This window comes from Acartia tonsa, chromosome 12 (genome assembly GCF_053477335.1).
Source record: "Acartia tonsa isolate MP-2025a chromosome 12, ASM5347733v1, whole genome shotgun sequence".
Classification (NCBI taxonomy): Eukaryota; Metazoa; Arthropoda; class Copepoda; order Calanoida; family Acartiidae; genus Acartia; species Acartia tonsa.
Window position 1 is genome coordinate 35,631,502 of NC_137271.1, and position 27,629 is coordinate 35,659,130.

The window sequence follows — 27,629 nt, forward strand, 5'->3', positions numbered from 1 at the left end:
AATGAAGCGGTGGAAAGTGTCATGTTTGACGTCATAGATATACGTACAAAAAGGATGGATGAAAAGAGAAGTTGGAAACCCCTAAAAAAGATATGGATATCCCTAATTTTTATGACGTCACACTTTTAGATTAAAATATAGTTGAAAAGTAGGGACACTGCACTAGTTTGAACCCAGCTTATACCAATAACGAAATTAATTCGGAAAAAAATAACAAAACCTATACGTGTTTTTCAGCTGTCGTTGGGGGGCAACACATCGTAAAATTGACGACCTCTCCATTTGCCCCTCAAATATTATTTTAGATTAATTTCGCTTGTTGGTTATACCTTATACCTGGTTTGAACCAAATAATAATTATTTTAATCAACAAACGAAAGACTGTGTTTATAAAATTTTGGGTACAGTCCAATTCGTTAATTTTATCGTTGGGACGTGGAGAAAGTTTTAAAAATCTTCTAGGGACCTATGAGAAGCTTTAATGTAAGGAAGAGATATTTTGGTTCAGCGGTTAGAACCCTAGCTAAAATGGATTTATTATTGTTTTGTTGTTTTGCCATCCAAAAGTTTTTCAATCAAATGTTTTTTTTTCTATATAGATATGGCTTCAGAATAAATTAATACATCTTCTTTTTCACATACTGCAAATATATTACAGGGATTTTAAGGGATAAGACAATGGAAGATAAATGGACAATAATGATAAACAAAATTACCATTAATGTAGAACCAATCAAACAAGATAATATAAAAGTACCTAAAATTTTAAAGTCAAAGAATAAGAGAACGTATTGATGAAAAATGTGGTACTAGTATAATAAATTCAATTGTTCCATTCCTCCATGGCAAATCTATGTCATACAATGAAAGATTTTTAGAAGTGATGCTACTATGTAATATAGGTCTAACCGACTTTCTTTCTACAATAACTAAGTAAAAGTATATCATCCTCCTATTGGTGAAATTGACGAAAATACGTGTAAATAACGTTCTTAAATCTAGCACTAAAAAAAAATATTTATTTTTAAAATTGTAAGTGACCATGTAATTTTCACAGGATTGCTTATAAACATTTTTTTTGTATTATTGTTCGTAAACTTAAAGTCTGTCAATAAACAAGGAAATGTTAATGAATATGAAAAGTAAGATAAGAAAAATATCAGTAGACTTTGCCAGTTATGGAAAAAGTTCAAAATGTGGCACATGAACGGCTAAAAGGAAAACATAAAAGCAGTATGCCCCTAATATTTAGGGGCTCTAAATTCATAAAGGAAGGGGGAGGGGCTGAATAATAGAACATTAACATCTCGAAACATAATTAAAACTTCCCATAAATTGTTTTGTTGGTTAGCAAGATCTTAACAGACGAAAAACCTCTCTAATCTATATAATAGAGTATTATTAAAAGAAATATAATGTTGTTCAAAAGTTTCGCAGCATTAACAAGAAACTTTATTTGGTGTAGAAAATACGAAAATAAAAGAGGTTCTGCTTAGAGACTGTATTCTGCGCAAGTCTATTATCTAAATACATATTTTTATTGTACGTCATGCGGTAATGTGTTTAAAAGTAGTTACGTTTCTGAATCTACAATATTTTGACATATTTTCAAGATATTTAAAAAAAATATATATATTTTTTTTTCAGTGAATATATAAAAACTTTTTGCTCTTTTACTTCCGCGCGATAAAACCTTGAAATTGGTAATCTATCATCTTCTCAGTAAAAATCAGGAATAGATGGAAAGCATATATAAAATTCTTTAATTTTTAAAAATTCTTATAAAATCTACTATTTGTAGGTTTTACCTTGCCTCTAAGGGCTCCGTTCATAAAGAATAGCTGCAGGGGTTCTTCACCATTGGATATAGGATATATTGTCTCCATTTAATTTGCTAATATAAACCTCATTTATTCGTCAGTTTGTTCATCCAGTAGGAGGGGATGGAATGGATGAGAGGGTATGGGGGGTATTTTTTAGCCAGCTCTGAGCATCACTTTACCAGAGTACAGGAAAATCTTGTGCAACATCCAAGTAATAATATATCGATTTCATCACCACATATGAATTTAGTTTTGAAATAAGAAATAAAGAATGAGATGTTTTCTGGGTGTCTTAACTCTTTTTTTTTTGACGAGATTACTTGCTCTAAAAAGTCGCATTAAACCTATCCAAAATCAATACTAAGCCTATCTGAATATTATTAAAAAATTACCAATGATCTAATCCCTTTATCCTTGATAAGATTGGAAAACTTTATGAAATTTATATAAACCTATTTCTCAAATCTGAAAAGTTTTTAAATTTGTCTATAATTTAGTCAATATTATAGGTCCGGTTTGTTGGAATTTCATGTTAAAGTCCATTCTTAATCTATAAGGTAGACGCATTTAATGTCATATAATGTTCATGTGAATTTATGTGGAAGGAGAGCCAACCTAAACTTAAAAGATTTTTTGGGAGGTTTGAAGGGTAACATTTTTTCACTATATTTTTACATTTACAAAAATGTCAGTTTGATACAAATACTATATTGAAATATCAAGCATTCGTAATTTTTAATATTGCAAACTTGCAAAAATGTATTGTATTTTAAACAATTTTATACAAACCATCAAATAGCAAAAATTTACCATGTTTTTAGCATGTTGTTACCGCGCCATTTATGAATATAATTGTCATTGTTGTATTATATAATATTGTGTTATGGTTATGTAATATACATATATTTATACATTATTATTATGAATATTTTGACACAGGGATACTGCATCTAAATTTTTCTCAAACTTTTATCTAGTCAATGCTAGTTATTTAACATAAGATAAAAATTATAAGATTAAAACCAGTTTTGTTCAAAGCCATACTTGTATTATTCTTCTGTTTATAATTGTTTTATTGATAGGTATTGACGCTTGCTATATATACTCTGTCGAAAAAATTGTCGTTGTAATAGCAACATAGATTTTTAGTTAAATTGTCAGCCACGACCTCTTTTCAGTAAATATTTCAGCTGACATAAACCCTTGAAGTTTATGTATTATGCCAACAATTTTGATAGGGTAATAATTATGTAATTACTATTTAAATGCAAAGAAAAATTATTTATCTTGTATTGCCTTATCCCTTAGATAATAAATATTATCTAATATAATGAATGTATGGGCTAGCCTGTCGGAGGAATGTCAGCACTATGTCACCACTGCCTGATTGATTTCTCGTCGCATCACAGTTGGGTATACAAATGGATCTATGTATAATGCGTGAAATAATGATTATTCATGTATCTACAAGAAATAGTTATATACAAATACTTTTAAGCATTTTATGTGCTAGCTAAAATTAATATTTTTCTATTGGTTACTATTATTAAAATGAATTGAACAATTTTATATATTAAGCTGCAATTTTGTAAAATTTCCATTACCCCTTGTCATCAAATTCGATTAAGACATGCAAATTAAAGCATATACTATATATCCCAATACACAGTAATCCATTCGTATACCTAACTTCCAGAGATAGATGGATGCACAAGAGTGCTCCCATAATACAACCTAATATTCCTTTACCAAATAGCCATGCCATAAAAGATTATTTTTAAATTTTTTTCATTAAAGAAGTAATGTGATTTTCTCAGCTGATACTTAAAATGTTGTTTTATTTTAAGATTCCTTTGACCGTTTGTTCTTTTTTTCATGCTCTGTAGTTCATTTTATGACAAGACTTGTATAGATTTGATATTGTTGAGTTTATTTTAAGTTTTTGGCAACTTTTTGATCTTGTCTTTCTTGTTTTAAATACAATTATAGGCTTTTCTTGAATTTGTTTGCTACAAAATAAAAAAAAATGTTCAGTTGTAGTGTAGAAATACTAAAAACTAAAGAATAGGAAAAAAGAGAAGCCTTTTACCTAAATTAGTATATTAATAAACAAAAAGGTGATCAGTTTTTCATTATTTTGAGGGGAAGGGGGAATTGGCAATGGGAGATAAATTAATTTCTAAAGAAATATTCCTCACTTTGTATATAAACTTATTCTCTAATTTACATTTTCAATACAAAGTACGCCCAGAAATCAATTAATAAAGTAGCTGGGCAAAAATAAAAAAATATCGAACTCAACACTTTTTTTCAAATATAAGGGAGCGATTGCAGTCGGTGCTCGATAGACACTTCAAGGTAAAGAACCAATATTAAAGAATAGCAACTCTTTATCATTAGGTATGTCAATTAAGTTATTTTTGTTGAAGAAAAATTAATAAAGAAACAAATAATTTGGTCCTTATTTATTTCACTGCATTTTTCGAACTCTAGAGCTTTGCTTAATATTAAAGCTATCATCCTTGTTCTCTGTTTCTTTAGATGAAAACAGATAATTAACTAGCAGTCAAAAACAAACATTAGTTAGTTAAACGTACTGGCCACTCATTTCAAATTAATTAATATTTAAATTATGTATTGTATACAACATCTATATTAGGGTGTTCTGAAAACAATTGACTTTTTGAAAATTAATTTTTCTTTCTAAAATTTAAAATCATTATTCCTATGTTTTATATTTTTATCACTCATGATGATTAAGTACCAACGATGAACAACCTTCTTAAGCATTTTTATACTTCAGCATTAATAAATTAATTATTTTTATATATAAAACATTTATTTTGTAAAACATATTAAGGTTGCAGAGAGTGAAAAAATATTAATTATGAGATAAAAGTATATAATTGTGCATTTGTTTGGTAAGGGACTAGTGTAAACTTTATAAAAAAAAGTCTCTTTGAATAGTTCTTTTTTTTAAAGTATTTACTTTCATTTTACAATTTAAAGGTAAATTACTTTAACTTTAAAAAAAAATAAAATCTAATAGAATTTTTATAGAAATATGATGCAAAGAGTTATTGCCATATAATCATAAGTATTAACAGTAATGAGCAAGGATCCAGCTTTTTACATCAGATATGATATTTTAAATGTTATCTTTCTTTGGGCAAGAATAAATTTGTAAAACTACTAATTGTAATCTGGTGTTTTTGAAGTAGTTCAGATATTATTTACCATTTAAACAGCCAATCAATGATTGTATTTGCTCCAAGCTGTTAGGTAGAACTCCACGAGAGTATCAAAGATGCTGAGCACACTCAGACCCAACCATAAACCAAGAGAACTTCCCAGGTCTACAACAAGGTTAAACATATCATATGCATAAACATCTGTGTTAACAATGATTTCATCATTTATCCTTATGTGAACATATCCAGTTTTCATCCTATTAGAGACTTTAGCAATTTCTGTAAGCTTGAAACTCATTGACCAACATGAAGGTGAGCAAAGGCTCATAGAATCCATTTTTCTACCTCTCATGAATTTGTAGAAATGGTTGGTAATATTATCGTCTCTTTTGGCATCAATGTGCAACACATTTCTATCTTTGCATGTCAAATTAGAGTGTTTAGGGTACCATGGGGGTAAACAACCATACCAATCTAGCAAAGCATTTTTCATCTCCTTTTCAACACACTCTGCATAGGTTGAACCTATCCTTGCATAGTTGAAACAATTAAATCCGTCATTAATACCATGGTTATCTAAGGTTAAATCTACGGCATATCTTATTCCTTCAAAATATCCTGTGTGTAACATACCAAAACTAGCACTAGCAAAATTTGATCCATAAACACTGAAACTGTTGGCATTATACGGATCAAGCAGAATAAGAGTTGATCTATTTGTTGATTCTATCTGTGTTTCTGCTCTAGTTGGCAAAATATTCAAACAACTTCCAAATGGTGAAATATTGAACTTTTGTATTTCTGGTGTAACCCAATCCTTTAATTCTCCTGTGTTTGAATGTGTTGGTATGGTATGGATATAATTGGAATCAAAAAGCAAATCAACAACATTTCTAAAACTCAAGTTTCCATCCTTTCCATTCCATGAATATTCTGATGGTTTCAGCCTTCCCATTGAAAAATCTGTAAGTCTTCTGTAACCAAGTTTATTAGCTACAGCATAATTGAACTGATTATCAAGACATACATATATGTATGGCTTTTTGATCTCATCCAAGGTAGTTGTTGAGGTTTGATGAACTATTGGCCTTGAGGTGTACTTGCCAATTGAATTTTGCAATTGATACACAAACAATCCAAAGGCAAAGAGTTGAAACAATCCTCTTGCAATCTTAGGGCTTTCCATTTTTAATTCCGAAATGATAATAGCTGCACTAATTATTAAATTTATAATGTACTAATTATAGGATTTTTATTATTATTTGTAAACACTAGTCATATCAGACAGAGGTCAAATGTATATTAAAACAGTGTTTAGGGCTTGGAAACTTCCTATACTGCATGTAGTTATGTTTATATGTAAATTGTAAATACCATAGTTACACTACTGATGTGCCAATTATGCTAACTCTTTGAATTGATAAATATTTGAGTTCATGATTCAATTAAGTGAATTAAAATGGTTTGTAAACTTAGCAGACAATTTAAATCCCAATTTTTAGGAGCTAACTTGCATCTTTTTTGATTACCCAACTTTCTCTCAATGTTTTTATTTTCTTATATCTCTATCAAGAATGTTTTTTTGCAATTTGTGAAAAGTTAGAAAGCTCAACACCATAACTAGTAGTTTAGCTATTTTATTTAAAAATAATTGTATTAATCTAAAAAAAATATCAATTTGTTTATTTTCATCCAGATATTTCGGCACCTCCCTAGTCTTTTCATTGACTCGTATACATCCAAGCTCTGTTTATTTTGTAGGTGTATTTTTAAATAAAAATCAATATTAACAAAACTTGAGTTACTTTAATTAAGGCAATATCCCACTAAGTACCTGGTGTGGTAAACCCTTCCTCCCACCTTTAAATGACAAAATCCATAATCACGAAAAGATCATGGTTGGGATTATAGACAAGGAGATTTTAAAAGCAATTGTTGAAATCAAGAATAAATTGATTGAGGAAAAAATATCGAAACCTTTTACATGTATTTGTAATTTTTTATATTTCTATTTTAGCATAACTGACAGACCAACGGACATAGTGAAAACATACTGGATGCCCATTTGTATAGAAAATCTTCACAAAAAATAAGCAAAGAAATCTCCCCAATAGAGCGTTAAAGACCTACATACGAAGTGAATTAAGGAGTAGCTTCGCTACTGAAAAACTTAATCTGAGTTTGTTTTGCCGCCTTTTTCTTTAACATCTGTAAACAAAAAATACAAACTTACTATTTAAAAAGTACGTACAAACCTTAGTTTTAAAGTAACTACGCTACTTTTATTTTATTATATACCTATGAAGTTCAAAGTTGTTTTACATAATCAGATAAAGTTTTCTGTTTTCAATTTCCATTTTGAAAATATATTACTACATTTATGACTGTATTAATATTTAGACAAAGCAAATATAGTCAGGGACCTAGGGATAAGACAATCAACAATTTATCAATATATTTAAAGTTAAAATGTTGAAAGAATATTTTTGTCCTTTTGTATCTCTAACAGTCCCCCCATAATCTTAAATTAGTTTACTATATCTAAAGTTTTGCATAAATAAGAAAATAAAAATTAACATTTTTTCTTTTAAATCTAGGTTTCTCTAAAAACCACTAGAAGTGTGAAGTGAAGAATTAAATAAGAATTCCAAAATCGATCGCAAAATAGGTGTTATAGAATATGCCTAGTTTCACAATAAAGATTCTTGCCCCAAGAGGTAGTTAAAAAACAATTATGTACGTGCCTATCGTGGGAATCATCTTCTATTACCTACCCAGCTGAAAAAATTGCAAATGGATCGCCAATTTTCGTGCCTACTTAATTGAAAAAATTGCGAATGGGTCGCCAATATTTGCGAATAAATGGCGAATTCGCAAAACATATGCAAACAAATTCTTTAAAAAAAGGGGATTGTGATTTTTTGTTTTTTGGGGTGTTGGGGGCGTACCACCCCCCCAAGAAAATAGCATTAAACCACCACAGGACCAGTATGTATATTCCCTGAAGAGTAGAATCCGATCAGTTCAGTGGTTACCGAGATCTTAAGGGACAGACGGACAGACAGACGGACGGTCAGACATCATTCTACTTTGTATTATAGACAATTATTTTTGAGGACTACTTCTCTCCTAAGAGAAATCGCCCCTAGAACAATGACCCTTTTTAAATTTTTTGTTTACTTTTTCTTTAAAAAAACAAAAATAAGGATGGGTGAGGGACTCTACTTTCCCCATCACTAACCTCAATTTGTCCTTAGAGGTTTCTAGGTTCCTATCCGCAAGCATACATAAAAGACATTGAACTGGCTTGAAAAAAAAAATATGAAAGGGATGTATGATGAATTGGGGATTAGTTCTACATCAATCTTTTTATTCATTTTATCCTCTTTAAATATTCTTACAAGATAGAAAAAAAATATTTAAAGCTCAGAAAAAAGATTAACCTCTAATTTTTCTGCTTCTTAATAAAATTCATAATAGTTTAGTATTTAATTTTTTGTTGATTACTTTAGCCATTTGTCTGTCTTTATGTTATGTTATAGAATGAGTAATTTTTTTACAGGATGAATTTGGTTTTATTTTGCTGTTATTACAGAAAAATGCTGAAATTTTGTATTAATTGTATACTGAAGACATTTGCTACTTACGGATGTTGTCATCCTGAGGTGTATTTCAAAATAAGTTTACTCCTTTTAATATTGTGCTCGTTCTTTAGGTTAAAAACCATGCGCTTTTTTATCATTTAGTAATTTTATAATTTTGTTTCTTATTCATTGAAATAAAATAAATAAATTATTAAGCTACTTTGGCAATCTATTGTCATCGTATGATGTTTAGATTGATAAAATTTATAGATATTCATTTCCATATATTGTGATTATAATGGCTCCAAAGCTGTGCGTCAGCCGCCTATAAGCCTCAGGTAAATCAACCTTCTACAATTTTGAAAATCAGCTGGATGTCTTAACCTAACTCAAATTCTGCACTCCATATTTTCATAAAATTCATCACTTCCAAATGGGTTTAGATTTGAGGCTTTGTCGCGGCTGAATCGCGGCTGCCGAGCCCTGGTGATTATGATAAACTGTAATCCTTGTTTAGATTTGTGGTAAAGTTTATATCCATTCAATTATTGATGAAGGTATTAATTTAATCTAATAGACATAATACCCAAGTAAAATATATGAAAGTACATCATGCTCCGTCTGTATTAAGCTATATAAGTTGTAAAGAATTTTAATGTATATAATAGATTTGAAATCTGTATAGAATTTTAAGGATTTTTTTTTTATAAAATTCGTTTTTTGTATAATTCTTTATCTAAAAGTACAAACACAATTTAAGTTAATTAATTTTGACATCTGTGATTGGTGGGTTGAAAACAATCTGCGCTCTGATTGGAGAAGCTTAAGTGGTGTACACCATTCAACCAATTAGAGCTCAGGTTAACTTAATTAACTTAAATTGTATTTGCGCTTTTAAATAAAGATGTATATAAAAAACGATTTTTATAAAAATCCTTAAAATTTTATGCAGATTTCAAATCTATTATATACATTAAAATTCTTTACAACTTATATAGCTTAGTCTGTATGTCATTATCTGCCTATTATTAGGTATGCCATTATGTCTTTTATCATATCTGTTATTCTGTAGTAGCGGCCGCAGTTATCAGCCGTTACTGAGTTTGGATATTACGGCGCAGGGAACAGACGTAGACAAACGTTATTATATAGGAGCTGTGCTTCTCTATGTTTCACCAATAACAGCTAGAATATCAGTTAAGATGTGGATTTATTAAAGGTTCACAAAGTACTAACTATAATACAACAAAATGCTAAATACATGGATTGGAATAATTAATAATCAAAATCAGAGGTTAAATATATCTGTACAACAACAATAATTGGTGGGGAATGGTAAGATAAATCAGAATAAACACAATAGGGTTGTCAAGCTATAAATACTTTACTACATGGGGGGGTTTGATGGCCCCACCTCCTCCTCAGGGGAGATCACTAGGACCGCCCGTAAGTTGGAAGCAAAGCTACCCTACAATTAGGGGCATTGGGTGGCGAATACCACAATACAGTGGGTATAGAATATATTTGTGTATATCTGTCTATATTATTATATCTATTATATATTTGATATAGAATAGATTTGTGTATATCTGTCTATATTATTATATCTATTATATATTTGATATAGAATAGATTTGTGTATATCTGTCTATATTATTATATCTATTATATATTTGATATAGAATAGATTTGTGTATATCTGTCTATATTATTATATCTATTATATATTTGATATAGAATAGATTTGTGTATATCTGTCTATATTATTATATCTATTATATATTTGATATAGAATAGATTTGTGTATATCTGTCTATATTATTATATCTATTACTAGCGGCTACGCCCCTAGAGGCCTCTAGGGGCACATGAGGAGGGGGGAATCGAAATTAATAACCCAATTTCTTATTTTAGATTTTAAAAGAAAAAGGATGGAATTTTTTTGTTTTTGTTTGGGGGTTATTTTTCATTTTTGGAGGGGTTGGGGGTGTACCACCCTCCAAGAAAATAGTTATAAACCTTCCCTGGACCTATGAGAAGCTACCCTGTTAAGAAGAACCCAATCGGTTCAGTGGTTAGCGAGATCCTTTGGTACAGACACACAGACACACAAACACACAGATACACAAACAGATAAACATCCTGTTACTTTAGTATATCTATTATTATTATATATTGGATATATTTAGAATAGATTAGTGTATACTGTCTATATTATTATATCTATTATATATTGGGTATAGAATAGATTAGTGTATATCTGTCTATATTATTATATCTATTACTAGCGGCTACGCCCCTAGAGGCCTCTAGGGGCACTTGAGGAGTGGGGAGTCGAATTTGATAACCCAATTTCTTATTTTAGATTTAAAAAAATTTTTTTTTTTGGGGGGGGATATTTTTCATTTGGGGGGGGGGTTGGGGGTATCCCACCCCCCAAGAAAATAGTTATAAACCTTCCCGGGACTTATGAGAAGCTACCCTGTTAAGGAGAACCCGATCGGTTCAGCGGTTAGCGAGATCCTTCGGTACAGACACACAGACAGACAAACATCATGTTACTTTAGTATAAGGATATATTGGGTATAGAATAGATTAGTGTATATCTGTCACTCTGTCTCTGTAAGGATTATCAAATTATTGTTTGTATGTGTTTCATTGTGGCAGTTATGTTTCTGTGAAATAACTAATATATATTCTCAAGATTAATCATGGGCTAAATGAAATGAATTTTAGGAGTTGACTACACATCTTCACATCTATCACCATTTTGGCTGTATTTTTTAATAAAGTATCCATACTTTTGTGAAGGGGTCAAATTCATTTTAAGTTCTTAAACCCAACCTCTCTGATTTAAGAATTATTTTCCCAGAATGGCTTCGAAACCGATATACTTTCGATTCCTGCATCATTTACATTCCGAATTCCTCTCCCTCCCAGTATTAATTAGATTTTTAAGAAATTACAGCACAAAATTTAATAGATATGTGTGAGTTTTGGTAATTTTCTATTCCCGTTTTTTTTGCGGAAACAAAGGAACACCTTGGTCTGTGAATGAGATGGAATAATGTGTGTAATGGAGTATAAAATATTCACTGCATGACGGGTGGACGGGGCCATGTTACAGGAAATGGCAGATCCTAGTTTTTTTGTCCGCATAATTTGACGTTTTGACCCTTAATTCGGCATTCCTTGTTTTTGGACATCATCAAATAAAAAATACTGTAGTAGAAAAATATAAACCATCCTTATTTTAAAACAAAATGACCTTAAATGCTATTTTATTTAACAACCTTTTTTTTTTTTTTTTTTTTTAATTTAAATATTATCAACGGTTGAAATTTTCTTTTTTTAAATTTAAATATTATTAAGGGTTGTAATTTTCTTTTTTAAATTTAAATATTACTAACGGTTGTAATTTTCTTTTTTTAAACTTAAATATTATTAACGGTTTTTAGCCGGTGCCTCGGGGCTAAAAAAACTAGTTTTAATCTTATAATTGTACATTCTATATCCGCGGAAAGCCGTTTATAATACGATGCGAGAAAGAACTATTAACCCTTAACAGTCGGGCCCCTTGCCGCACCTTAATCAGTCGGGGGGGGGGGGCGTTCAACGCCCCCCCTCATTATCTCAGTTCCTATTAGAGCTAGAGTGCTAAGTGCTTGTGCAAGTCCCCTGTGTTATGGTGAATTTCCGACCTTAAGTAAGTCAAGGTCAATTTCCGCTTCCTTCACCCTTTTATTTAACAACCTTTGTTTTTAGGTCCTTTTTTACTTAAAAATTTCAAACGGCTGTAATTTTTTTTATTTTTAAAGCTGGAAGAAAATTTTTTTTTGCAGAAAATGTTTATTTTATTTAAATTTTATATTTGAAATATCCAAACATAAGTTTCAGCGGCCGCAGCTGTACTTGGCAGCTGCCAGCCGCCGCAGTCGGCGGGCGGTCGGCGGAAAACGGTGGCGGATCTTTATGAAATTTTTATACATTATGTAGACATGTAAGAAAAGCTTAAGTTTAAAATTTAAAGTCTCTAAGTCAAAAATTGCGGCCACAGGAGCATTTTAAAGATTTCTGGAGACCTGGAGGATCAGGACCTGCAGGATCATGCCTGGAACCTGAAATTGACTTGAACACCTGTATTTAATATGAGGATGTACTACTAGAGGATATTTTAGTATTTTGGTAAGATAAAATGCTTTGTTTAAATCAAAAACAAATTTTTGTTCTTTACCTGAATGACCCTGCCAGGTTTGCTGGCATCCTGTGCCCGCCAGGATGGAGATATTCAAAAATTCCAACTCTCAGTTATGTGTCATACCCATACTTAAAAAGTCAAGCAGTTTGGGCTCTTCATCTTTCACACACAGAAAATGAGATAGAAAAAACCGGATGGGGGGGCGTTCAACGCCCCCCCCCCGACCGTTAAGGGTTAAATGCTCCCCCAAAGAAAAAAGCTTTGGCGTCCCCTGTCACAGGATAAATTTAAAGATTGCCGGAGACCTGTAGAGTCAGGACCTGCAGGATCATAACTGAAATCTGAAATTGACCTGAACACCCGTTAAGGGTTGAAATGTACTATATCCGAATTTAAAGTTTACTTTATACATAATTTATTATATCCTTTAAACATAACATAACAATTTACTATAATATCACAAAATATGTTAAAACAATTAACATTAATAATTTTATTAAAACTAAGCCAAATATATGTTTTAGTAACAAAGCAAAAAAAATCAAAAATGTAGAATGTTACTGTTGAAATTTGACAGTAATTCAAGTAATCAGTAATCATCTATGGCCAAGCATTTTAAGACGAAAGGACAATCATTATGAAAAAAAGTAACTTTGCTGCTATTTTTACATTATTGTAAACTTTGAAAATAAATTCAAAGTTACTTTTGATTTATCATTAAAAGTTGAAAAAGTTAATTTTTCGGTGACTGGTCAAAATAATCTCTTGTGAATAAAGTTTTACATTTTCATTTTTACCCTCCGATTTTTTTACTTTTAAAAGAAAGAAAAACTTAACTTAAAACCTCTTTAGATTCTCAGAAGACTAATACAACAATGATATTGCTAACCATAGTAAGTAGCACGCTTAAATAACATTTGAGAAAAAAAACTAAAATTTGCTGCTCATGTTTAGATGTATAATCGAACAGGACCGATCGACATTGGTTACTTGTAAATAAGCTAAAATATCTTTTTTTTAAACAAATATTACAGTAATTGGTGAAGCCATTTATCGCATCGTATTATAGACAGTTTTCAACGGATGATACAATAAAAAAATAAGAGAATAATCTCTGTTTTGTTGCCCAATAAGGGCCAAAAGTTTGGACCAATGAATTAATAGAAAGAATATTATATCATATTTCGTAAAAAATGTCTTTAAAACGATACGATACATACTTTTTCATTAAGGGAATAGCTTTGAAACTAAGAAAGATATTTTTTTATAATTATTTTTATATTTATTGATTGTCTAAATACTAACTAAGCTTTATTTCCTCTAACAGCATGATCACTCCAGTTGAATTGTATGGACGTCTGTTAACAGTGCAATATTAATTTGGATAGATTTTTTTTTTTTAGATTTTTAAGAAATAATGGATTTTTCCAGTCCTAGAAATTATTATTAATTAATGGTTATAGTATATATGTTTAATATTAATTTTAATAAATTTGTATTTTAGCTTGCTAATATGGACCTCATTCATTGGTCAGTTTTTTATTCAGTAGGAGGGGAGTGGGTGTCGTAAAGGGAGTGGATCATTAATTTAGCCAGCTACAAGCACCTATCCGGAAAATCCGGTTTAACATCGATTATTCACACGTTTTATGGACATTATTATTATTGTTTTGAGAGAAAAAAGAAAAAATGTAAGTCCATTATTTTATCTTTATAGTTTGACAATGTGTTCTCATGTTAAAATCAAGCTAGAGATATAGAATAGACAAATGATGGCAGCAAAATCCCTCAACATTATATTAGACCAACAAGAACCCCACCGGCTAATTTTAGCACCAAAAACTTTTTTTTAACATGTGTGTAGCCTTCAGCAATAATTAAGTGTATACTAGTTAGCTTGATTTACAATAATAGCTCTGACCTATGTGAAGCTTACCTAAATTAGATAACCCTATTGGTTCAGTAGTTTAAAGATCTAAAGATTCAGACAAAAAAAATCTTACTACTTTATATAATACTATTGGCTACGCCTCTAGAGGCCTCTAGTGGCATTTTAATGGTTTTTTAAAATTTTAAATATCTAATTTGAGAAATAATTTGTCTATGTTACGATCAGCTGTTAAATTCATGTCTCTACGCAGCGCCACTACGCTGGCGAGAACTATGCGGCGGGAATATTTCATTTTTTTTCGATTTTATTGTTATTTCTCTTCGGAGGATGGTGGTACCCTCCCCCAAAATAGTTATAAACCTTCCCAGGACCTATGAGAAGCTACCCTGTTAAGGAGAACCCGATCGGTTCAGTGGTTAGTGAGATCCTTCGGTACAAACACACAGACACAAAAACACACAGACACACAATCACACAGACACACAGACAAATAGACATCCTGTTACTTTAGTATGAGGATGAAGTTTGGTGTCTGATAATTTTATAGAATCTGCTGTATTTTATAATTATCTATAATTTATTTAGGTTAGGTCAAGATAAAGTATGTAGGGTTAAGAGCCTCGCTGAAAGGCTAGATCCTAAATAGGATAGGTTTCCCAGTAGGGATGAGAATTTAAAACCTAAGTTTAATCAACTAAATTATTATGGTTTATCGGTGGGGGGGGGGGGGGGGTAAAATAGTTCCAATATCCAAAGAAGTGTTTCCACCAAAGAAATATATGGTTTTTCTTTTTATTCTCGGTTTCATATAGCCCGCCATTTTCTTTTCCAGTACTTCTTCACAATAAAGAAAAGACCCAGGAATCTCTAAAAGGACAAGACAATGGACGATAAATTGATGTACTTTCTTAATGCTTCAGGTTTTTGAGCTGACAAATAAGATAATATATTGTTCATTGGTACACCATGTAATTCCCAATGTCCCCTTCCTCCCTTGGGATATCGAAAGAGAAGGATAAAAATTTCCTAAATATATAAAAGTATGCAAGATAGCATTTCAAAGTTGGAAAGAATTATTAGGGAAAAGATAAACTTATCATCCATAGTTCTATCCTATATCGCTGTAATTTTGTATTGTTAAAGGTATAGCAATGAATATTATGTTTTATGCTTTTTTTCTGCTTATTTTATTGTTGTTGGTTTATGGTAAAGATAAATATGAAAAATAGATCTTCAACAATATAAAAAGAAGGAAAAATAACATTTATTTTTACTGCTTTTTTGATAGAAATTCCTAGATATAAGAATTTTGTTTTGTTTGTCCGTTAAGATCACGCTAAACATTACAACAATTGGGTTCTTCATTTCATAAAATATTCATATAGTTCATCCAGGGAATTTAAGTCTAGGGATGACATATCGCTAAATTTTTGCACCATTCCTTTCCCTTCGAATACAGACACCAGACATATTTGGGGCGCAGCCGCTAGTAAATTGTATAATAAAACACTTTTATTGGTCAAGTCATTACACTATTGAAAATTATATCAATTTTAAAATTCATCTTCCATATTAATTTTATGACATGGTCTTAAACTTCTAGAATGACACACTGATATTTACTTGTTAGAAGTAGCTATACTACTTAAAATTATTCTGATTAATATTGCACTTTCCATGAAGTAATGATTCCAGTATATGATGTTGAACAGTACAAACGTCAGTGGGAAAAGGATTCTAAAATAAGATATTAGTCATAGAGTAGCTACGATAATCATAATTAAATTTATTGCGAAATAGTTTTTATAGTGCCAATGATAATATGCTGATATACAGCTAATTTTAACATGATCATTTAAAATGTTTACTGGATAAAGATAAGCATAAACTTGGGATTGTCAATTATACCTGACAATTATAAAACAAATTTTTTAACCTTGAAACACTATCAATTTTTGAAACAGAATTAATTGTGCCCGCCAGCCTGCTTGCAGCCGCCTTTTCACGTTCTCTCCTGCAAAAATACATATTCCAATAAATAGAAATAAAGGAAATAGTTGTGTAAAAATAGGGATCGGCAGCTGCGCGTAAGCCTAAGTAAAAAAGTCATTTTATATTCAGCTTGATGTCTAACGCTGTTTCTAAACAGACAATCCATTTTTTCGAAATAAAATCCTTTGGCAAACAAGCAGGTTTAAATCTGAGGCTTATGCGCGGCTGCCAAACCCTAGATAAAAAGACAACAACAATTAGAAATTATCTACAAAACTGGATTAAACCACACATAAATATGTAGTGAAGAACAAAATTTAAATTCATAACTTTAAAAAAATAAATATCCTAATCAAAACCAATATAAAGCTTCTGTTAGATTCGTTTAAAGCTATTTCATAAAGATTTCATAAAGTTACCTACAGGCTGCGAGCTAAGCAGTTTTGATGTTAAAAAATATATTTCTATTTGAATAATAAAAAGAAGAATATACGATAGAAAATTTGGCAGCGACAATGTTTTTCCAATTAGAATTGGAATTAGAGTGAAATCTTAGGATTTCCGCAAGAATTTTCCAATTTATACACTTTACAATTACAATTGTGAGGTAGAAAAATATTTTGTTTTAAGTAGCTAAGCTACTCTATAATTAACTATCTCGGTCCATCAGTCAGTCCGAAACGGTATTGGAGAAATGTAATTTAGATAGATTGTGGATTTTCTTTTTAAAGACACATAAACAGCATCCAATATACATCTTACTTAGTTCGCCTGCCATGCTACAAATTACACAAACATACTTCATATGATAGTTTATCATATAATTTACCCAAGCAAAGCTTTTTTCTAAGAAATTGAAATTCAACTATTTATAGCTGACTCATTAGGTGAATGAAACGTAAAAATAACTGACCTTACGCACCAAAATCCATACATTTTCTAACATATAATATGGCAGGATTGTTTCTCCATTTATTTCCTATTGGCTGATATAGAAAGAATATATCTATTCCATACTCATGTTATAATTGCCAGGTATCTGACATTTAAAAGAAGTAAAAACAATTATTAAAGCAATTGAAACCAATATTCTAACCTATTACCTCAATTATCAGATGGATTAACTGTTCATTGATCTGTATTTAATATTAGCTACAGAGTCCAAACTGCTTACCCGTATTCAATATTAGCTGCTAGACAGAAGTCAAGCTGCTTACCTGTATTCAATATTAGCTGGTAGACAGAAGTCAAGCTGCTTACCTGTATTCAATATTAGCTGGTAGACAGAAGTCAAGCTGCTTACCTGTATTCAATATTAGCTGGTAGACAGAAGTCAAGCTGCTTACCTGTATTTAATATTAGCTGGTAGACAGAAGTCAAGCTGCTTACCTGTATTTAATATTAGCTGGTAGACAGAAGTCAAGCTGCTTACCTGTATTTAATATTAGCTGGTAGACAGAAGTCAAGCTGCTTACCTGTATTCAATATTAGCTGCTAAACAGAAGTCAAGCTGCTTACCTGTATTCAATATTAGCTGCTAGACAGAAGTCAAGCTGCTTACCTGTATTCAATATTAGCTGGTAGACAGAAGTCAAGCTGCTTACCTGTATTCAATATTAGCTGGTAGACAGAAGTCAAGCTGCTTACCTGTATTCAATATTAGCTGGTAGACAGAAGTCAAGCTGCTTACCTGTATTTAATATTAGCTGGTAGACAGAAGTCAAGCTGCTTACCTGTATTTAATATTAGCTGGTAGACAGAAGTCAAGCTGCTTACCTGTATTTAATATTAGCTGATAGACAGAAGTCAAGCTGCTTACCTGTATTCAATATTAGCTGCCAGACAGAAGCCAAGCTGACGTAGAAATGAAACACTTTTCTCTGTTTGTGTCTGTACTGCTTTACTCCCACTCTAAATTAAATTGTCGACTTATACAACAAATGATGAACGTTCGCTTCATAATTTTATTTTTGATTTTGATGCATATCATTTTACTACTGCATCTTAAGAGAAAAGACTATAAACAATATATATTAGTGCACATTGACAATGATGACAAAAAAATTAACCCTTGTCTAGCTCTAAATTATTGGGCACTAGTAGTTTTTAAAAAGTACCCAAAGTTTTGAGTCGAATAATACGATTTCTAATGTCCCCTCCCTCCGTGATTTTGCCCCAGGTTTTATATCAGAATTGGATAACATACATTTTCTGTTGATCTCATAATAAGGTTCAATGCATATACAACTTATTGCAAAATACATTTAAGACCATTACAGAAGGATGGCTGTGATTTTTATATCATAAATTATACAAATATTACCTTTAAACTATCCATAGAACCTTCAACCGTGCTGAAAAAATATACAAGATAAATATAAAAGCTTGAAAATAAAAATAGTGCAAAACATAATAAAAAAAAATCATAAGTAGCGCAGCACTAACATGTTAACAACTTTTTAGATGAAAAAAACTTAATTCAATATACTTTTATTCATTTTTCAAAATTTCTCTGTTAACAATGCAGTTTGACACAATGATAACAGACGTATACACATGCCATAGGTAAAGAGTAGTTTAACTACAAAACATAAACAAATGTGGTATATTTACTGTAATTGCTCGTATTATTTTTGTCTTTAGGAATTAATTGTCGACAATTAACTCGTATTGCAACTGAAATACATTTAAGACAAGTCAGTACGACCGTTTTTTTCTCTAAAGCTAAAATTTGAAAGAATATTTTATTCCAAAGATTATTAATATTGTCTAATTATATAGGGATGTTTGATTTCCATTATAATTCTAATTATCCTTTTATGTATCTAACTGTTTTAACACAATTAAATTGATTACTTTTATCTCAAATACAAAAATATGATAAATGCTGAAATTAAAGTAAATAAATAGAACAGGCAAGTGCTATTAGCTTTCCCGACCAGACAAGGACCCTGTCCCAATTTTATATTTGCTCCTTGAAAATCAGCTGATAGATTAGGTTTCGTCTGCTTCTAAAGCGTCCTTGTTATTTGGGGGTTGTAGTTGATTGTAATATAAACATCTTACTTATACATTTTTTGGACTAATTACAAAGATTCACAGAGCAAATATCAAGATTATATTGAAATATTCACCTACAAAAAATATCCATTCAAGTATGTAACTAATTTTGATTTAGTATCAGAGCACAACCTAAACACACCAGTCATTTCCGAGATCTTAAGCTTAAGAAATAAAGACTTACTACTTAAAAACTTATAAAAACATATCCATTCATGTATCCTTCTTATCTTAATTTTTTCTGGTATCAGAGCACAACCTAAACACACCAGTCATTTCCGAGATATTTAGCTTCAGACAGAATACCTAACTACTTTATATCATACTAGCGGCTGCACTCCTAGCATATAGAGACTCTATTTTCAAAAGGGGACAGAAAAGTAGCCTGCAAAACTTCCCAAAGCTCAAAAATAGAAATAAAATAGCCTAAAACCATCCGTAGACTCATGTAGAGCTTCTCCAAATTAGAGACCTCAATCGGTTCAGTAGTTATAAATCTTCGGTTATAGATATATGAATCCTATTGAATGATAGAAACATATCCATTCATGTATCTTACTTATTTTGTTATAGTATCTGAGCATAATTAAATTGATTGCGGCTATCTGGACAATATGTGCTCAATTCATTACAATCCATTCCCGTACAATTCATCCCAGAGAATAATGCTCCAATAAAGATAAACAAGAACACCTATGTACAAAAGTTATGCACTAAGAAACCCAATCATACAGTGATAAGAAAAAAAGTAACGTATTATGGTTATATGAATATTCACACAAATTTTCTTTTATATTTCAAGAAAAATCTAATGTATTCAACAACATATCTATGGTATACATAGATAACTATACAGATAATTACCTCCCTCCCTTTTTCAATTACCCTTATCGTCTGCTACCAAATTGTTTTCTGCTACTCGACTGTGTTAATATCCCCAACACCATTGGTTGATTTTCAATCACCCAATTGAGAGTCGGCACAATGATATTGTGATGGGGCGATACAGTTATTTAACCCCTTCTCCCTCAAGTGTTTTACTCTAATTATTCAACATAAATTCACCTAAAAATCAGCCTGTCCTTAACTGGCATCTGAGAAAATTCAGCATGCTCTAAAATGATGACAGAAAGATATACAATAATTTTTAATAAAAACCATAAAATGTGGGGAGAATTCTGTAGAAAATTTTGGTAAAACGAGGCCGCAAATAACAACTCTGTATCTTGAAATGTAATGTGAGTATTCACATCCATGATCCGTAAAGTGTTTTTTTAATCGCAAAAAAAGAAAAAAATATTAAGATTTTTTGGGAATAGTCCCTTTCGTAACATCGCTTCATAAGTAGCGATTCGTCGTATTTTTAAAATGGCTTTTTATAGGTTATTTTAGGTTAGGTTAGGTTATATTGGGTTAGGTGATTGCCACACAGGGTTAGGTAATTGGCCCCGCAGGGTTTGAGCCCCCCGCAGGGGCTAGAAATAGGAGAAAAGCTTCTGTGAAAAACACGAAGAATAACCCCATAAGGTGCGATGTTACGAAAGGGACTAAACCCGATTTTTTCTATCATGAAAGTAAAGAAGATGATTAAAGTCCCTCTACAGACTATGACCTTATACGTTAGAATAACCAATAAGAGGCCAGTATACACTGTAATTGACCAATGGTAAAATTTATGCTGGCCTCTCATTGGTTATTTTATCGTATGACGTCATAATCTGTGGAGGGACTTTAATCATCTTCAAAGTAAAGCAAAAGTATGAATAGGATTTAAAAGATAAGACAATGAAAGATAAATTTATACACACGCCCTATGATGATGTAACTTTACAAAGTGTCTCAAAATCAGCCATGTGACGTCATAAAAATAAGGGATTATCCATCTTTTTTTAGGGGTTTTCTTTCCCAATTCTCCTCTTATTTCCCTCATTTTCATGACGTCATATGGCTGATTGTAAAGTTACTATGATAAAAAAAAAATTACCCTGTGTGTAGATTATTAGTTGAAAAGTTATTGGTTGAAACCATCCGTTATGTTTAAAAAACAGTACCCATATATTTTAAGCTAACGGATCAGAGAATGTGTTTAAAACTTTGGGTACTAGTTTAATTTACAGTGCGGAAATGAGTGCACACTAGAATAGTATAACAAGTTATCATCATCCAGAGAGAAAAAGCTTTTATTCATTACAATTAACATCATAATCATGTAAGAAGATAGAAAAGAGTTATCTTATACTAGGACGAGGACAGTTTTCGCCATAAAGCGAAGCAAAATGAAGCTAGTGAAAATATTTCATTTAAAAAAATGTAATAGGTAATATTTGGAGATATGCGTTATATTTTAATTGTAAGTTTTGTTGCTTGTTAATATTTTGCTAAAAACTAAAACAAATTAAGTTGCTTATTAATGAAAGCTTCGCGTAGGTCTTGGGATTGTTTTATTTTTTGACTTAAGTCTTTTTGCATGGTTTAAGGATATCTTCGCCCTCTCTTGCCATAATGTTAACGGCGCAGCGCTATTAATGTATCAACGACAGTTATCTAATTAATCATAAAGAATGTTTTTGTTATAAGTAGCTACGCTATTAATAATGATGAAGAGGTTAAGTGTATTTCCGTTCTTTTATTATTTTTTTTTATAATTCAGAAACGTAGCTACAATAGGTTTAGTTTATGTTTATGCGTCTGTCAATAATGACCTTATATTAGTTCTAAACCCCCAAAAATAGGCTATGTAAGGAATCCTTATCCGTTTCGGGGGGGGGGGGGGGGGTTACTCTACCCTAGACTAAGACAAACTTCCCTTATTTTATTTTAACTAAACACTTAAAAGACAAACAGACATACACTAACTTTAGTATATGAAAATATTACCTATGTTCTCTACAGAGAGGTCTTCGTCCATTCTGACCCTCATATGGATTGCCTAAAATGTTTAATAAAATGTAATATTTATATATGAAGAAAAATAGCTAATGTTTCCATAAGTGGTAAAATTTTTAACAAAAACAAAATTATTTAGTCAAAACATTTTTGTCAGTTTTTTTGTCTTTCTAATGTACAACAAATTACGCAACCCTTACAAAGAGATTGACATTTCATAGTAGCTGCACAATTAAATAATACTAAACTAGTTTCCTTTTGGAAGTTTATAGATCAAAATAAATTTTCACATCTTCAACCAATCTTTTTCTATTAATTTGAAGTTACGAAAGGCAGAAACAAGTTTATAAAGTTATAGAGTGAAATAAAAGAGTGAATGTTGAACTTACCAATTGGATGTATATTGTTTACATTTCTCCAGTCCCTAAATAGTTTAATTAATGTAAGTTTGACTTTATTATGGTGTTTGATAACACAATTATAACATAATTACAGACAATTGGCGTTGAATTGTACATTAAGATATACAAGTTGGAAAGAATTTTAATTTTAGAGGGAGATTTGAAATCTGCTTCAAATTTTAAGAATTTTTTTTTATTAAATTCGTTTTTTGTATAATTCTTTGTCTAAAAGCGGAAATACAATTTAAGTTGATTAATTTTGACATCTGTGATTGGTGGATTTAAAATTATCTTCGCTCTGATAGGAGAAGCTGAAGTGTTGCACATCCAGGGACAAGGGAAGGCTATTCTGGCAAACAATGCTTTAGAGCTGATTTCTTAGATTTCCAGTTTAAACTTGATGGTGAGATAAAGCAACTTTTGGCAGAATTTGATAAGAAACTCAAGCATTATTTTAACACTTTTTGCTTTGTTTACTAAAAGCCATGCTAAAAGGATAGACAGAGTTTGCCTACACGTCCAGTTCAAAGATGTATGGGCAGAAATTAAGCTTTTTTAAAATATTTAGGTATTTTATCTAAATCATAAAATACTTGTAAATTATATGTTAAAGAGTGAATAAATTTATAAAAATCCTAAAGAGTGAATAGCTGTGATACTTTGAAAAATATTTAAGATTATTTAAAAATTTATCTCATATACATATTTTAATTCAAAAAAGGTTTTTACGACACCTAGCAATAAAATTCTGAACTACATAGCTATGAATTTTCACAATCATACATTTTATAATATTTGTAGTAGTTTAATTTTGACTTTTTTAGCAACTTCTTGTCTCTAATGGCTAAACACGTTGGAGGAAAGTGGCGAATTAGGGAAGTAAAATAAAAAAGCTTCCCTGAAATCATGATTTAACAAGTACTGCAATAATCAAACCTAAAAACTTCTAATCTTCTCCGAATATTACAACTTACAAACATTTGAATCATTTAAGATATGGGTAATTTCCCCCAAAGTGCCTTGTAGAGCACAGAGTCCCCCCTTTCCCTATCATTAATGTAAAACAAATTGAAAATGATCAAAAGGGCGGCATATTAGAATTGTCCTATTGTTTTAAAACTTTGCATGTGATTCCTGTAGTAGTTAGATACAATTTAGAGAGCGTAGCAACTCTATAATTGTTACCAGAATGTCCATATGTCCATTTTAAACATTATGTTGATTTTTTTTACTTTTTAATAACAAATTTTTATGTGATCTAATTATCCTATTGATTTGGTATACTGTTTCCTGGGACAACAAAGTACAATATTATAAGCGAAGCAACTCTATAATCAAGTCCTAGAAATGTGAGTATGTCCATAAACATTATCCTGTATTAAGCAGTTTTTCAACAAAGTTTACTAACAATTTTGCTTCGACTCTTATACATTTAACTTCTGATTATTCAGTTCTGACATTCTATAAGTGTTCATGTCCATTTGTCCTATCGTATCAGAGCTTTGATCTCATAGATGTTGTCATCCTTGTATGATAAATAATGAAAAATGAATTTAATTTTGAGCTTTAGGCATAAGTTTGATTATTTTCTAATTATTTTCAATTTTTCTTTAAAGATCCAAATTGTTTTGATTGAATTTGTCCTATTTCATTTTTTATAGATTCATGAAGTGAGATATAATTTAGTTATTGAATCATTTTGAAACTTTTGCGTTAACCTACTTCAGGGGGTTAAACAAAGTGCTTGAAAATGTTTAGGATTAAAATTTTTTTGAAATATTTTGTTTTTGATTTTAAACAGTTACAAATATTTTGGATAAGAAAAAAATTTAAAGATTTTAATTTTAAGAAGTTTTTAAAAATATTTTTTTAATCTCCCTAATTCTAAATTCTTTAGTAAGAAATCTTTGTTTTGATTCCACCAGCAGACGGCAATTCTAAAATTCTAAGCTAACGAGGTTTGGTGATAGCTTATGATTTATACTGTCTGAAATGAATAATAGTACATAATAGAAGTAGTTGCATCTTTCTTTTTGCTATATCAGCTGACGATTACCATGGTAGGTTTGGTGATTTTTCAAGAATTGTTAAAGAATTATTGAAGAATTGTTGATGAGACGGACTGCCCCTGGTCGCACATCATTTAACCAATTAGAGCGCAGGTAGTTTCCAATCCACCTATCCTATTGGTCAAAATTTATGAGCTTAAATTGTATTTCCGCTTTTAGATAAAGAATTATACAAAACAAATTTTTATAAAAAATCCTTAAAATTTCATGCAGATTTCAAATCTCCCTCTAACATCAAAATTCTTTCCAACTTATATATCCTATTGTACATCCCTAATGATTATAAACAGATAAACTTATTGGATGTGAAGCATATTATTTCAGCCAGGGATCTTAAGCAATAAGGATATGGATGATAAATTGATGCACATCCCCATTGATACTTAACATAATTAGTTGAAAAGTAAAGACACTACTGGTTTGGAACCAACCAACCAAAAATATGAGTACTCAAAGTTTAAAAGCTACATAGGGTACTGGTTTTATATAAGAGATAGGACTTTAGGGGGCTAGGTGTCGCTTCGGGTACTAGACCTCTTCTCCACGCACCTTGAAACATACTCCGCTTATGATTGCAGTGTAAAGCGTCCATTCACCCATCAGACAACCAACTCTCTGAGATGCACGACCTTTGTCTGAGAAATCCCAACTATGCATGGTAACGAGTTGCGCCTGTTTGGGGCCAAGGCATTCCCCCCCACTCTAACTATTTACGTCGCGCATCTTACATAGTAGCAGTGGGAACCATTTTTAATCGTCTTTAATTATGACGCGGTGTCGGACCGAGATTCGAACCTATCACCTTCCTGACGACGAGCGGATGCGCTACATGTTGAGCCACGGTCGCGGGTTGACTGGTTTGATATACTCACTACTGAATTGATGAATAAAATAATGAGAGTTATAAAAAAAAATTTACCTTGGTATAGTATGATGTACTGGAAGACTGTCAGCACTGTCACTGAAATATAGAAATTTAAAAGAAATATGATGAATAAAAATGACCTAAAAATAATAAATTGAAAGATTATTGCAATTGCTCTACAATTGTTTGGGTAGGTCTGCAATAATCATCTTATCATGTTTGCTGGTTTCTAATTTTTCTATTCTGTGTCTTTTTAACCCATTTTATTCTGGGCCGTTATGGTTCATAAAACTTATAAATCAAAAGTAGTTAAAATTCTTGGATTACCTCATACTACCATTGAGTCCATATGCATTATTATAAGATGAAATAAAATTTGTTGACATCGCTGTAAACTGTTGATGATTTAGCCTAAAATTAAATAAAAAAATAAAAGATAGAAGTGCTAATATTTTGCAATGGGTAAATACAATTTTTAGAAGCAATTAGGGGATGGTTTAAAATCTATCTATGTTAGCATGTCTGTGTTAATTGATCAACTTAGATAGTTAGATTATTGTAGATACATTTTTATATTAAGTTCTGTAGTCGAAGGGTTGGTTGTCTGAAATGTAACCCTAGACCTTCAACATTGTTATTTTTTAAATGATGTCTAATAAATTCGCTGTGTATTTGTGTAATGTAATTTTTTGCAATAGCATCTAGCCTTTCCCAAAGAATTGACAACGCTGATTTTTTTTGAAAAGCTTAATCTTGATACTTGTACCTGTAGGTCTGTGTGTTATTATCAATCTCCCACTCTTCCAAATCCTCCCAGTCATCAGCATTAGGTTCAGCACCTTCAACTACTTCCTCCTCATCCTCTGCAAACATGGCTTCCCCACTTCCAACCTGAATATTATTGATAGGTGTATTATTACCTGGATCTTGCACCAGCAATTAATTCCCCACCTCCAATCCCTTTTATCCCATCCCCTCCCTTCCAATTGCAGGAAATTTAGAAATAATTCTACAAACGTTAAAAAGTTAAATCTGATATTGCACAAATCTATTTCAATATACAATAAAGATATAATCAAAAATGATGTTTCTGTTAACTTTCAACTGTTTTATGAGAAATGCATAAATATGCTTCTAAAATCTTTTCAAAAAGACAAATATAAAATCAAAAGTTCTCACCAAATCCAATACTTTGAAAAAGGCTATGCACTTAAGTTCTAAAAATTTTCTTTTTCTAGGTTGATTCAAGTGCAGCTTTTAAATGTGCTGTAGAATAAAAAATACAAACATTGAACAAATCAAAAATAAATTGTATTATTTCATCCATATGTAGCGCAACAGTTCAGGGCTAATATTGATATTAATTAAGATAAATTAAAATTAGTATTATTATATGTGATTTAATGGCATATAATATCACCCTCTTAGAGTTATTTTTACCGCAAATGTCTCTTCTTTTTGCCTCTATATGTATTTGTTTTTAAGTGAATGCTACTTAAACTTTACAAATCCACAGATTTAAATCAGTATAGATACTGCATTACTGTCAGTAGCATTGTTGTACTATAAGCAAGATTGTACATACAATTATTTGTGTACTCTTTCTAGTGCCATAACCCTGCGGGACTACCTTGTATACAATATAACCTGACCTAAATTAACATGTTGC

At 31.0% G+C, this 27,629-nt stretch overlaps 1 protein-coding gene across 1 annotated transcript in view; it reads right to left on the bottom strand.

Moving 5' to 3' along the window:
* Nucleotides 1-14,022: 14,022 nt before the first annotated feature.
* Nucleotides 14,023-27,629, bottom strand: part of LOC145333054 (gamma-aminobutyric acid receptor subunit alpha-1-like) — a 64,217-nt gene continuing 50,610 nt past the window's right edge. The window contains exons 19-28 of the mRNA XM_080178199.1: nucleotides 26,727-26,851; nucleotides 26,288-26,371; nucleotides 26,015-26,056; nucleotides 23,015-23,049; nucleotides 22,617-22,668; nucleotides 19,003-19,033; nucleotides 18,499-18,590; nucleotides 16,624-16,701; nucleotides 16,364-16,424; nucleotides 14,023-14,154 (exon numbers count right to left, since the gene is read on the bottom strand). Coding sequence (XP_080034325.1) covers nucleotides 14,101-14,154; nucleotides 16,364-16,424; nucleotides 16,624-16,701; nucleotides 18,499-18,590; nucleotides 19,003-19,033; nucleotides 22,617-22,668; nucleotides 23,015-23,049; nucleotides 26,015-26,056; nucleotides 26,288-26,371; nucleotides 26,727-26,851 — 654 coding nt within the window. The 3' untranslated portion in view covers nucleotides 14,023-14,100. The remainder of the gene's footprint in view (nucleotides 14,155-16,363; nucleotides 16,425-16,623; nucleotides 16,702-18,498; nucleotides 18,591-19,002; nucleotides 19,034-22,616; nucleotides 22,669-23,014; nucleotides 23,050-26,014; nucleotides 26,057-26,287; nucleotides 26,372-26,726; nucleotides 26,852-27,629) is intronic.